Genomic DNA, 14,440 nt, shown 5'->3' with positions numbered 1-14,440 from the left:
CCGCAAGTAAACTCGCCTAATCTAAATCAAGACTATCAATCTGGTAAATAATATTCATTTTGAAAGTTGTCAGTAAATAATGTTGTGTACAAAAATAATAAAAATGTGACGGAATAAAAAAGAACTGAATTTACGACTCAAAATGCAATTTTTGGGACAAAAATCAATTTTTTGGAATAGTGATTGAAGAGTTTGCCATACACTAGTCAATCTCACATATACAAAAAGGGGTTCCTCGGCATGATTTATAGTGTATGGGGCTCTTAATATTTATATTATTCTCTTGAAGATATGGATTCGACGTATTTCGGTAAGTTGAATATTTTTGTACGCCCCGTCGGATAATAGGTAACGTTGTTATGTTTTGATACAAAATGCGTATTTGGGTAAAACTGCATGCACATTACAACTTTTTTACCGGGTTAACCTATTTATGAGTATTTATTATAGTACGTTTATATTATACCAGATTTCGTTAACCCAGTGGGTCTGAATTGTCAATTCCATTGTTGAGCCAGCCCATGGCCTATAAATAAGGTCATCCAGGGAGACCAGCTGATAATCGATACCTCTCAAGTTTGCTGTCAAAATGCATTATTGTGAATTGACTTCCATTATGAAAACGTAAACAAAGTCGAAATTTTTGACATTAGACTTGAGAAAAAACAGCTGTTTTCCGATTTTGATTGCTATCTTGGTGACCTTATTAATAGATCTTGAGACAGCCCTCTCGTTACCTGTTATGGAAAATACAACAACCGCAAGGAAACGATAAAGGGCTAAACTGAATGTTCGCGTTGAGCGTTTTTTGTTATCGCGTTAACGCACGCAAAAAGTTAAAATATATTTAACTCCGAAGCGCAGCGCACATCAACTTCGAGCGTTTGTGTTATCGTTTCCTTGTGGTTGTTGTATTTTCGATAACACATAACGCAACGGATGTCTCACCGCGAGCATTCTGCTTAGCCCTTAAGTGTTATCGTTTTCTTGTGAAAACGAGTAAATATTAGTCCTGATTTATATTAGGCGAGTTTACTTGCGGCAATTATTATCGTTCCCTTTTGAACTTGCTCCATGCGTCTATACAAGGCAATTCGATTTCAAAAATATTTCTTTTTTCATTTGATGTCAATAGTTTTTTCACATTTAAATAAATATAAAATGTCAACAAATACGAAATACACAAAACGAATTGCCAGAAAATTGTCGGTACGAGCAATTTTTTTCCATTTCTATTCCCCTTGCCCCTCTCTCCTACAGTCAAAGACTTGCCGCAAGTAAACTCGCCTAATATAAAATTACGCATACATATCTTATACGGCGTTTACATTAGAACTTTTTACCGGGTTAGCCTACTCTATGAAGATTTATTTGACATATATACAATGGAATTGATTATTTAAACCCACTGGGTTAACGAATTCCGGTAATGTTAAAGTAATTATTTCGTAATTCAGGGCAGAAGAACGCCCGTCTGTACATGGCATTAGTTAGTCATTCGAAATAGCATTTGTTATCGATAACGCTGCAATTAACGCCGACTTGCGGTATCCCTTACCGGCAATTCTCCCCATGTCAGTCTTTCTCAACAATACCCTTCCTGTGGTGTCCATTGCACCTTATTCGTAAATTTTCCATTTTCCACTTTGTGTTCCTTCTTTATCGACGATTCTGTATTCTCCCCCCTTTGTAGCAGATGGAGCGTTTTTAATTTTTCTTACGCATCACTCACACCATCACGCGAAGTTACAGAAAAAGACGAAAAAAAAACTGCAAAGAAAAGTTAAAATAAATTGGGCCAATGAACACATTTTCGTCCAGTACTAGAATTTGGAGGAACTAGATATTCTGTGGATATTTCGGAATACATAAATTCTGTTTAAAGAGGACTTCACTCTACGACAAACTGGTCGTAGAGTGCTGTGTTTGGCATAAAGCAGCCGAGACGTAAGCGCCATTCAGTATCCAACAAACAGATCCAGGAATTGTTGTATCGGCCAAGGGATTTTGGAAAATCCAGAACAAGATTCGCATTTAGAAAGAAATTCTATTATGGATCACAAGAAGTCGCCGGTGAGAAGAAAGCGACAATCGAAAGTCATTGAAGAAAATTTCTGGGACTGCAGTGTTTGCACGTACAGGAACTCGGCCGAGGCATTTAAATGTCGTATGTGTGACGTACGCAAAGGTTAGTGACCTCCAAAAATCGTCCAATGCATGATTGTTTTGTGTTTGCGGGAAATGTTCAAGTCATATGTTAAATAAATGCGATCGACCTCTCGGCGTTTGTGTCTGATATACAAAATAGTCAAGACATTTCTTCCCCATCAAAATCGATATACATACATATGCACATCCCCCCAACCCTTCTCAATGTGCCAATTGTGCACTCGAGAAAAGCGTTTGAAAGGTAACAGCAAATCCCAGCTGATTTGATTCCAACGTAATACTAGTATCAATATGAAATTGACAAATTATGTTTTTAAAAATCACCCAACAGGAAAATTGGGAACGCATACAATTTGAAATTGTTCTTTATTAAATGTGCTCTCGTATTCAATTTACTCAATCTGCCTGCTGGGAAAGTTTGAGGAAGAATTGCCGCAAGTAAACTCGCCTAATCTAAATCAAGACTATCAATCTGGTAAATAATATTCATTTTGAAAGTTGTCAGTAAATAATTTTGTGTACAAAAATAATAAAAATGTGACGGAATAAAAAAGAACTGAATTTACGACTCAAAATGCAATTTTTGGGACAAAAATCAATTTTTTGGAATAGTGATTGAAGAGTTTGCCATACACTAGTCAATCTCACATATACAAAAAGGGGTTCCTCGGCATGATTTATAGTGTATGGGGCTCTTAATATTTATATTATTCTCTTGAAGATATGGATTCGACGTATTTCGGTAAGTTGAATATTTTTGTACGCCCCGTCGGATAATAGGTAACGTTGTTATGTTTTGATACAAAATGCGTATTTGGGTAAAACTGCATGCACATTACAACTTTTTTACCGGGTTAACCTATTTATGAGTATTTATTATAGTACGTTTATATTATACCAGATTTCGTTAACCCAGTGGGTCTGAATTGTCAATTCCATTGTTGAGCCAGCCCATGGCCTATAAATAAGGTCATCCAGGGAGACCAGCTGATAATCGATACCTCTCAAGTTTGCTGTCAAAATGCATTATTGTGAATTGACTTCCATTATGAAAACGTAAACAAAGTCGAAATTTTTGACATTAGACTTGAGAAAAAACAGCTGTTTTCCGATTTTGATTGCTATCTTGGTGACCTTATTAATAGATCTTGAGACAGCCCTCTCGTTACCTGTTATGGAAAATACAACAACCGCAAGGAAACGATAAAGGGCTAAACTGAATGTTCGCGTTGAGCGTTTTTTGTTATCGCGTTAACGCACGCAAAAAGTTAAAATATATTTAACTCCGAAGCGCAGCGCACATCAACTTCGAGCGTTTGTGTTATCGTTTCCTTGTGGTTGTTGTATTTTCGATAACACATAACGCAACGGATGTCTCACCGCGAGCATTCTGCTTAGCCCTTAAGTGTTATCGTTTTCTTGTGAAAACGAGTAAATATTAGTCCTGATTTATATTAGGCGAGTTTACTTGCGGCAATTATTATCGTTCCCTTTTGAACTTGCTCCATGCGTCTATACAAGGCAATTCGATTTCAAAAATATTTCTTTTTTCATTTGATGTCAATAGTTTTTTCACATTTAAATAAATATAAAATGTCAACAAATACGAAATACACAAAACGAATTGCCAGAAAATTGTCGGTACGAGCAATTTTTTTCCATTTCTATTCCCCTTGCCCCTCTCTCCTACAGTCAAAGACTTGCCGCAAGTAAACTCGCCTAATATAAAATTACGCATACATATCTTATACGGCGTTTACATTAGAACTTTTTACCGGGTTAGCCTACTCTATGAAGATTTATTTGACATATATACAATGGAATTGATTATTTAAACCCACTGGGTTAACGAATTCCGGTAATGTTAAAGTAATTATTTCGTAATTCAGGGCAGAAGAACGCCCGTCTGTACATGGCATTAGTTAGTCATTCGAAATAGCATTTGTTATCGATAACGCTGCAATTAACGCCGACTTGCGGTATCCCTTACCGGCAATTCTCCCCATGTCAGTCTTTCTCAACAATACCCTTCCTGTGGTGTCCATTGCACATTATTCGTAAATTTTCCATTTTCCACTTTGTGTTCCTTCTTTATCGACGATTCTGTATTCTCCCCCCTTTGTAGCAGATGGAGCGTTTTTAATTTTTCTTACGCATCACTCACACCATCACGCGAAGTTACAGAAAAAGACGAAAAAAAAACTGCAAAGAAAAGTTAAAATAAATTGGGCCAATGAACACATTTTCGTCGAGTAATAGAATTTGGAGGAACTAGATATTCTGTGGATATTTCGGAATACATAAATTCTGTTTAAAGAGGACTTCACTCTACGACAAACTGGTCGTAGAGTGCTGTGTTTGGCATAAAGCAGCCGAGACGTAAGCGCCATTCAGTATCCAACAAACAGATCCAGGAATTGTTGTATCGGCCAAGGGATTTTGGAAAATCCAGAACAAGATTCGCATTTAGAAAGAAATTCTATTATGGATCACAAGAAGTCGCCGGTGAGAAGAAAGCGACAATCGAAAGTCATTGAAGAAAATTTCTGGGACTGCAGTGTTTGCACGTACAGGAACTCGGCCGAGGCATTTAAATGTCGTATGTGTGACGTACGCAAAGGTTAGTGACCTCCAAAAATCGTCCAATGCATGATTGTTTTGTGTTTGCGGGAAATGTTCAAGTCATATGTTAAATAAATGCGATCGACCTCTCGGCGTTTGTGTCTGATATACAAAATAGTCAAGACATTTCTTCCCCATCAAAATCGATATACATACATATGCACATCCCCCCAACCCTTCTCAATGTGCCAATTGTGCACTCGAGAAAAGCGTTTGTATGTTCGACACAAACGCTCTCGAAAACAGTGAATTGCACTGCATAAAGTTTGTTTTGTTTAATATTTAAATTGTTCAAATATATACTGGATGATTCTCCTTAAAATCGTAAAATGTAAAATCGAGTGACCTTGTCTGGATTTTGTCTGTACATTGGTGTCAGGCTGGACATAGGGCCAAGGGCTTACGAATTATCTTAACCACATAGAGCTAACTTCGAACGGATCTCTGTGCATTTTTAACAAATTACTCTGTGAATCAGTCAATAGTTGAGAGATAGTTTTTATTGGTATTATTGTACTCATCTAATGGTAAAAATACATTCGTTAAATCTAATTTGTAAAAAAAAACATTCTTGAAGCAGCCATTCGAGAGAACAAAGACACAATAACTGTCTTTAAGGTCTTTGCAGAGATGTCTGTATATCATTATCATTGTAATCAGAAATACTATCCTGACGGCCTCAGAACTGAACTTTTTCAATTTATGGTTTATATGTCAGTTATTTATTTCGTTGAAAATTCGTGAATTGTGGATTTCAGTAATGAAAACATTAAGGAATGTTTATTGATAGTCAAAGAAATACATCTAAGTCTAGTTGTATTTGGAGATGTCCACATATCGCAAAGTTAAATATAATTCTGAACTCGCACTCGCACACACAAAACATTCTGCAAGACTTATAATTTTTTGTTACTTTTTTGTTGGTTAAACATCGAATAAATAATACTATAATTAGTGGCCTTCGACCGTTTTCTAGGTACTTCGACACGTAAACCACGCCTTAATTCTGCACTCGTTGCCCAACAAGCTGCCACACTTCCCGGTGCATCTGGAACCATGCCGAATGGCAACAAGTCTGCCTCAGGGTCACGTCACAGTTCGGGTCACGACAAACATAAACATAAAAAGTACCCAGCCCGTTTGAAAAATGTCGATCGCTCCACAGCCCAGACAAGAGAGGTGACAGTGAATTCCGTGACGGTTTTCATAACTGAATACAAACCGAAACCGATGGGTAGCAGACGGGAGTCAAGCGAGCAAAGTTTCAGCGAGAGCAACGATTCTAGAAGTTAAGCAACCAAGATCATCAATATAACAAAGAATGTCGATCGGATCTCGATCATAAAACAGATCGGATCTCGTCGTTGCCTGCAGTTTTGCAGCAAGACAAGAAGGTTATATCATTGAGGCGTGCGCTGAGTGTCGATTGGTTTATTTCGTTATAAATTTAATTTAAGAAAATATATTCTGTAATATTTTAGACACGACAGGTTCCATACGACAAACAAACACAGGCGCACTTACATCCTATTAGTAATCTATCTGTATCTGACGTATGTAAGCATAAAGTTGCATCTAGGAGATTTTCGAACATTATGTTACTTACATCAAAGGTTGGATTATATTAGGCAAAAATGTTTGTGTGCGTTACCACGCCTGTCATCTCTCGTTATGTTTTTTTGCAAAACCTAGACATTCTTGTTATTTCTAAATCGAAATCGATACCATGTACATTAAAAAGTGTTGTAAATAAGTATCATAACCTTAGTGTAAAATGTATGCATAATTTATTTAATTGAACAATTAGAAAGGAGCAGAAGCAAGTATATGAACAATATTAGCATGATCAAAAGTGTCAAAAATTGCAACTGATTTCAAAAAGTCTCTTTAATTTGCCCATTGCAACCTCACTTGTATTTTTTCTGAACAAAACAGTTTTCGGACTTCTCCCTATCCAATACAACATATTATTTGTAAACCGGGAAATCGCAAAGAAAAAAATAACACAAGACTGACCCATTCGCAATTAATAATCCAGAATAAAAAATAGAAAATAACCAACAACCGGTATAATAACAATCTCTATTCTTCAACGGCATGTAAGCAAGTATTACTGAATATTAAGCCACAATACACACAAAGAGCAGCATCACTCGTTCTTACGTTGTGTATATTTTTTACCATTATCGAAATCATAACGCATGATGAAGAATTTTTGTGTTTATTAAGTACATTATTTATATTACATAGTATAAATATGATTTTCAATACAAAATTAGACTAAGTTTTCCACCTCCACAACAAAGGTCATCAATAAAACAACGAATCAATAAACACTAATTATGTTTGTCACAATAAAGCCTGTATTTATGTTCTTTTGGCAGAATAGCTAATTTATATATTTGCTGGATTCCTGATAGGACAGAGGAAGGGGTGGGCAGAAGAAATTACATTGAAATGTTTACCCGAAAATGATTTTTGTTTCCGTGTTCTATTATAACGAGATAATATCTATTAAATTATCGATATCGTTAAGATCGAAATATTGGTTTTTTACACTTTTAATGAAAAACGCAGTAAGAATGTTTCACATCCACATTGACATATTTATTTTTAGAATATTACATATAAAGCGAATTTGGAGATTGTGGTAATATTTATAAGGAAGCTAATAGTTAATTACACACCATATACATACAGAAGTAATCGTATGATAATAAAATTTAATTTTGTCATTTTAAATATGTTTCTTGTTCGTTTTATTTCGTCTATTTTGAGAAGTTGAAAATGCTATAAAAATGTTATTAATTATATATATATATATATATATACAGTGGTGGCCACAGAATTAAAACATTTACTGTGGTAAACATTTTTTGATCAGCCCTCGATTCGTTTGAAGTATTTTTGAAATTTCTTTAATTCTGAACACTTCGATATACTGCACTTAACAGATTTAGTGTGAAAATGGAAAATTATTGCATGCAATTTTTCCATAAATAACGGTTTTTATGAAAATACATCGACTTTGAAGTGGCCATATAATTAAAACATTGTGTGATTTTTTACTTTACTGCATTTTTTGAAAATATTTTTTAAAAAGCTCTTTAATTTAGTTAAATTATGTAAACTAAGCAATGATAAAATCATTTAATGATAAAAATTTTTGAAAAAATCTGTAAAATCTATCAAAATTGCCAACAATTTGTACAGTACACCTTACATTCAGAAAATAACCCTTATTATAGAAAATAAAGGTCCGAATGCACCAGAAATTACTAGAATTAGTAGAAAACAATAAATAATTCTCAAAATAAATAAATATTGGAAATAAAAACTCAAAAAATTGGAATTAACCTAAAAGAACGATTCAATTTCGATAGCGTTTATTGAAGAAGGCTGGAATATTTTTGCTGTATGTGAGGAAATATCGATTGATATTGACATTTATTTTATCAAATCGATTGTTAGAGTAGTACAGAACATATTTCATCGGAAAAATATATCAGTCACAACAGAACGAACAGAGATCAACACCTATGTTGACGAGAAAACGTTTCTGGTACACAGCAGCATGTTTGATGGTTAACTCTTGACCCTTAAAATCTATTGAACATGACAATATTTTTCCAAAATAATATTTTTTGAGTAGAATAATGCCCATTTAATCTATTTTAGCCTAAAAGAAAGAAACAATTTACAATTTGACAAAAATTTAAAGTCTTGTGTCGAGCATCAAAAATGCTGCTGTGTGGCAGAAACTTTTACTCGTCAACATAGGCGTTGATCTCTGTTCTTTCTGTTGTGACTGGTATATTTTTTGATAAAATATATTCTGTACTACTCGAACAATCGATTTGATATAATAAATACCAATATCAATCGATATTTCCTCACATACTGCAAAAATATTCTGGCCTTCTTCAATAAAGGCTATCGAAATTGAATCGTTCTTTTAGGTTAATTCCCATTTTTTTGAGTTTTTATTTCAAATATTTATTTATTTTGAGAATTATTTATTGTTTTTTACTAATTCTAGCAATTTCTGGTGCATTTGGACCTTTATTTTCTATAATAAGGGTTATTTTCTGAATGTAAGGTGTACTGTACAAATTGTTGGCAATTTTGATAGATTTTACAGATTTTTTCAAAATTTTTTATCAGTAAATGATTTTATCATTGCTTAGTTTACATAATTTAACTAAATTAAAGAGCTTTTTAAAAAATATTTTCAAAAAAATGCAGTAAAGTAAAAAATCACACAATGTTTTAATTATATGGCCACTTCAAAGTCGATGTATTTTCATAAAAACCGTTATTTATGGAAAAATTGCATGCAATAATTTTCCATTTTCACACTAAATCTGTTAAGTGCAGTATATCGAAGTGTTCAGAATTAAAGAAATTTCAAAAATACTTCAAACGAATCGAGGGCTGATCAAAAAATGTTTACCACAGTAAATGTTTTAATTCTGTGGCCACCACTGTATATTATTTATTAATTATATATATATATATATAGTTGGCTGGTCTTCACTGCAAAATCCACAACACTGCGTATGTCATTGGTTGGTGTATATACAGTGTACACAAATTACCAAAATTATTATTAAATTATACCAAAATTAGTACCAAGTTTTAAATGGTACACCATTTAGTACAATTGATGTTGAGTGAACGAATTGAGGTAGAATCTCGAAATTAGGTATTAGTGTGTACGGTTAGGAGACGGTTTTACGAAAATCATACAATAAGTATACGTAAAGTACCGAATTGTACATAATTCAGTTTGGTACACTGTTGATGATGATGAATAGGAAATGGAGGCATTGAATTGGTATGGGAATTGTTGTGATATTGGGATACCGAAAATTGTAATAACGAGGTCGAAAATTTATACGTGGAACAGAATCTAGTATAGAATGAAGCTTGAATCGTGAACTTTGGTAGTGGGATAACTGTTAGGGTTGCGATATGAATTGTTTGAAATGGTATTACAAGTGGTGTTGGGAGAACGAATAGAATTATCATATTTAAAACAGATAATAGTACTGTAAGGAAGTACTTGTTAGGAAATAATGTTTTTCTTTACAAAAATATGAGCTTTCCTAAATGTAGGGTCGTGCCAAGCTATGATTCTTATATAAAAAACAACTCATACATAATACGGATTTAAAGTCAAAAAGAGACAGACAATCCTGATTATAGTTGTGAAATGCAGTCCGTATTATCGAGATTTTATTGTTCTCTTTAAAATTGAAATATTACATTAAAGGACTCAACTCTGGCAACAGTTCGGGTAGAGGTCATTTAAATGATTTAATGCTTCACACAAAATGTGAACGTTCAAACGTTGTAATAAAAATATATGATGTAAAAAATTATTTTATATGTATTCTATCATGGTTCTATTATGAAAGGTAACTGCAATACTCAGCTGATTTGATTCCAACGTAATACTCGTGTCCATTTGAATATGACAAATTATACTTTTAAAAGTGGCCCAGCAGGAAAATTGGGTACACATTGTATTTGAAATTATTCTTTATTAAATGTAATTCCGTATTCAATTTACTCCATTTGCCTATTAGGGAGGTTTGAAGCAAAATCTGTACTACTAAATTTGTCACAGATTAAATAGACAATATTAGTTTCATTTCGATATTATGTTATAATGCCTACAATTTTAGAATTACCTTAGTGTTATGTTTTGTGTGCACACACATATCTATGAATGTATTTTCATCCACCTGCTCGCATCCATCGAATATGTGCTAGTCCTTTATGTTAGCTGCTTCGTTAGGTTTTGTTTAGTGGTACGCCGTTTCTAACCACCCGCAGCAGTTTTAGATTTTGTGGAAGAATTTTCAATTCTTATTAAAATTTCATTGTTGGATATTTAGGCCGAATAGATATTCAGAAGTTTCTGAAAGTTTTGTCAACACCACCCGTTGACTCTTTATCTAAATTGTTAAATTTAAAGTGATGCTCTAGTGGTCACTGCCATATAATCAGTGGGTTGCTATAAAACACATTTTCGAAATTGGAACACAACTTTTCGTTGTCTAACGTCTGCTGGGTTTGGCCAAAAGCAGTTCGTATTCCTAACATTTTATAGCCATCGCGCTTACTGGCTCAGACGCACACACGTACATATAATTAAATACTCACACGCTCCCATTGATATAGCCGTAATGTAAAGAGAGAAAATTGAGAATACAGGATATAATGTGAAGCTATCAAAGTATCGGCAAATGTTTTTATTAAGTTCCTTCTATAGAATTTTCGAGTTATTCCAACATTTAATAATTTAACTATTAAAAATGTGTCAGTCGGTGACACGTTCGTTATATGCGGTAGACAGTGTAAAAATTAGAATAAAATGAGTATTCGTCATACCAAGCGTTGACTGTATTATTTTTACGGCCCAGATAACTGATCGCAGCAGCAGTGATCACACTCCCAGTCCACCATTGTTTGTGAAAATCGATATAAAAAGATGCAGAAATCAAATATGCTTTTGTTTATCATTATAGATGTGCAAGCCAGATATGTATATCGGAAATTATTGTTATCGTTCATGGGCCGAAGCATGGTATAATAATAGAAGGTAACAGCAAGCGTTGTTGTACAAAAAACGATACAACAACCACATGGAAATTTGTTGTTGTAAGTTCTACTAGTGTCAACTCATTTGACAGAAAAATGTAAACAAACAAATTATCATCAAATTATTTTTATTTTGAAAATGAAATATTTTCGAATCCTCAAAATAAAAATTGAAAAACATGAATGAAAATCTATCAAATTTATATTTCTATCGCTTCCACATCTTTCCTACAATTGAGCCATTGCCATATATATGTGTAACACATATGAAAATGCTTGGAATAGCGAGTTATTCCTTGAAGAAAGATTTCCTCAAACTTTCCCAGCAGGCAGATTGAGTAAATTGAATACAGGAGCACATTTAATAAAGAACAATTTCAAATTGTATGCGTTCCCAATTTTCCTGTTTTTAAAAACATAATTTGTCAAATTCATATTGACACTAGTATTACGTTGGAATCAAATCAGCTGGTATTTGCTGTTACCTTTTATAATTGTACCATGGGCCGAAGTCATGTTCTGTACATGCTGACTAAAGAATTCAACCTTTATATCGTTTATAAATCACAAATCCACTCAGATTTTTGTTCGTCCATCAATCCGCAGTGGAACTCAGGGTATAAATAAAAATTTTCAATGCAGGTATATGGATACATTCAAGTCAATTAATGTATCCCCCAGCCCATGTATCACAAGGTTGGACACTACGTCTACTTCAACATTCTTATAGCAGGCAAGCTCAATACGTTAGTTAGTCATGGTATTAGTGAGAAACGCGTGGACATGGTCAAATTTTCAGACTATTTTCGCCCTAAAAATCAACGTAAAAATCGCAACTCTCAAATACACCGGAGGCAATCTGCCAAGGTGGGTCAAGGTGCCAAGAAGGAACGACAACAGATATTACATCTCAAGTACGCTTTCACAACATATCTTTGCTATATGGAATATGGATGAGAGCGCGGATTTGAATTCCAAATTGCTGCACTGCATCATCTGAACGGTTCTTCTCTTCTTTGAGACGAACATCGCCATACATCGCTGAAATGGGATCTTTGGCTGTTCTCAAAGTTTAGTTTTAGTGCTGTAAATTCTTTAAATTTTTCCTCTTAAAGTCGTCGTCGCTGAACTTTAAAGGTTGCTTGCTGTTTAAGAACTTCAACATTTAACACAGCTCGACATAAGAACAACAAAGACAATAACAACGAGAGGGAAAAGCAAACAAAAACTGCTGAACTAAGCACCAGAGGGAGAGACATCGGCATGAAGCAAAGAAGGAGGTGAGGAATTTATTCTTCTTTCATACATACCAAGAATTTAAACGAATACACACACACACTTGTAAAATATATGTACGTTCATGCTTACATTTCGACAGGACATTGCCAACAAAAGAAGCAAACGATACACTTTCGTTCAACATTCAAACATTCGTACGGCCAAAGAATATGTACGTGTGTGTGTGTGTGTGAGCTTGTACGTTGCATGCTGAGCAGCATGCTGTTCTCTAAGATACATTCAGTTCAGGCGAAGTGTTGCCATTTCTTCTCAAATTCCTTTAAATGGGATATTCTGCAACTAGATAACGACAAAGAATGCCGACAAATGTCGATACCTTGCTTCTAAATGCGTCGTCGAGTAAAAGATTAAAAACCGGAAACATGACACTGACATGAAAACTGAGCTAACGCACCATGTAAAGTAAAGAAAGGAAACCACTGATGTGTCCGTTGTCTATTTCAGCAATCCGGTAACCCTGAAATGTTGCTTACCAACACAGAACAATGGGGAAATGTGTGTATGTGTACTGGGTGTGAGTGTGGATACCGATGTGTGAGGCTGCTTGGCAGGCGAATGTTTATCTTTTACCATTCAGTTCCCTGTAGTTTGTTTGTGTGTGTGTCTGTCCTTGTAATTTGCGAGCCACACTATATTCCATTGCTTTGCTTGAACACTTGTAACAATGCACACATACCTACAAATGTCCCTACAGTAGACATTCGCGTGGAACGCATATCCCCAATGTCATTGTCCACCAAATAATTAAATATAATCCGTACGTATGTATGTGGCAATATTCAATTTCAATATTTCATACTTCCACGTTTGATAGACTGAACGCTTTAATGTAAATTTTTGATTTGGAGACTAAATTTCTTCAAACGAAAATCAGTTGAAAATATATTCGTATTTAGATATTGAGTCTAAATGAATCCCTTTGTCTGTCCAAAGTGGCAATGAGCCGACGAAGGACAACACTGTCAATAGCACAGTAGTCATAGTAGAAACACACATACCCACATGGACATAAATATGTATATTCTACCTTAACATTGCAATACACACAGAAGGACAAACCTCCATGGTACTATTCTGACAACAACATCGACTTTAAGACAAGGTTCTGCTAAGCAAACACCGGCTGTGTCGGAGTGCACGAAGCGAAGGGCAGAACAGCAACAACTCGTATAGGTTCCTCTAACCCGATTCTAGACAACAACAGCGCTGCCGCTGCGCTTGGTGCACCTCGAACATTTATTCACCGAAGACAGGCAATATCGCTTCCAGCCTTTTGAAGTTGCACAAGCAAATAGTGACTCACACAGTGTACAGAACGAGCCGACTGTGTTCTCAGTTTGAATTTTGTACGGTTTGTGCTTTCCAGAGAAACTTTTTATTCCATCTACAATATGTATATACAAACGCACATACACACACAGTTACTAACAAAATATTCGATGGATGTTGTACCAGCGAACATCCATTCGTAGTAAATACAGGGTGGCCTCAATGTAGCATCGATTGATTGGTAAACGATAGGACTTTTCTGTTTCAAAATTAAACAGACAAATTCATAGTACTATAGATATGGATACGCGTAATTCAATACATTAAATTGGGAAATAAATATATATAATATTTTGTAAAAGTTGAAATTGGCTGTCTACGAGATGAAAAGTGAAGTTTTTATTAATTTTTAAAGTTAACGTGAAAATGGCGCGAAATAAATACAACGTACAGGTCAAAGAATTAATTATTA

The 14,440-nt window shown here is 34.6% G+C and overlaps 1 protein-coding gene across 2 annotated transcripts; it reads left to right on the top strand.

The window, feature by feature from the left end:
• The first annotated feature begins 4,605 nt into the window (after positions 1-4,605).
• LOC133337057 (YY1-associated factor 2) lies at positions 4,606-6,090 on the top strand. Of its 2 annotated transcripts, none has more exons than XM_061545323.1 (2): positions 4,606-4,789; positions 5,768-6,090. In XM_061545323.1, exons 1-2 carry the CDS (start codon positions 4,654-4,656, stop codon positions 6,082-6,084), a joined length of 453 nt encoding a protein of 150 aa, XP_061401307.1. In that variant the 5' UTR covers positions 4,606-4,653; the 3' UTR covers positions 6,085-6,090. The 2 variants fall into 2 exon arrangements, with proteins under 2 accessions (XP_061401307.1, XP_061401306.1); XM_061545322.1 differs by having other exon boundaries at positions 5,747-6,090.
• Positions 6,091-14,440: the final 8,350 nt, after the last annotated feature.

Source organism: Musca vetustissima, unplaced genomic scaffold (assembly GCF_032173495.1).
Source record: "Musca vetustissima isolate MV318-11 ecotype Yass unplaced genomic scaffold, APGP_CSIRO_Mvet_v1 utg6013, whole genome shotgun sequence".
In the NCBI taxonomy this organism is placed as follows: domain Eukaryota; kingdom Metazoa; phylum Arthropoda; class Insecta; order Diptera; family Muscidae; genus Musca; species Musca vetustissima.
The sequence above is the reverse complement of the archived record's forward strand: the minus strand, read 5'-3'. Positions and strand labels throughout refer to the sequence as shown.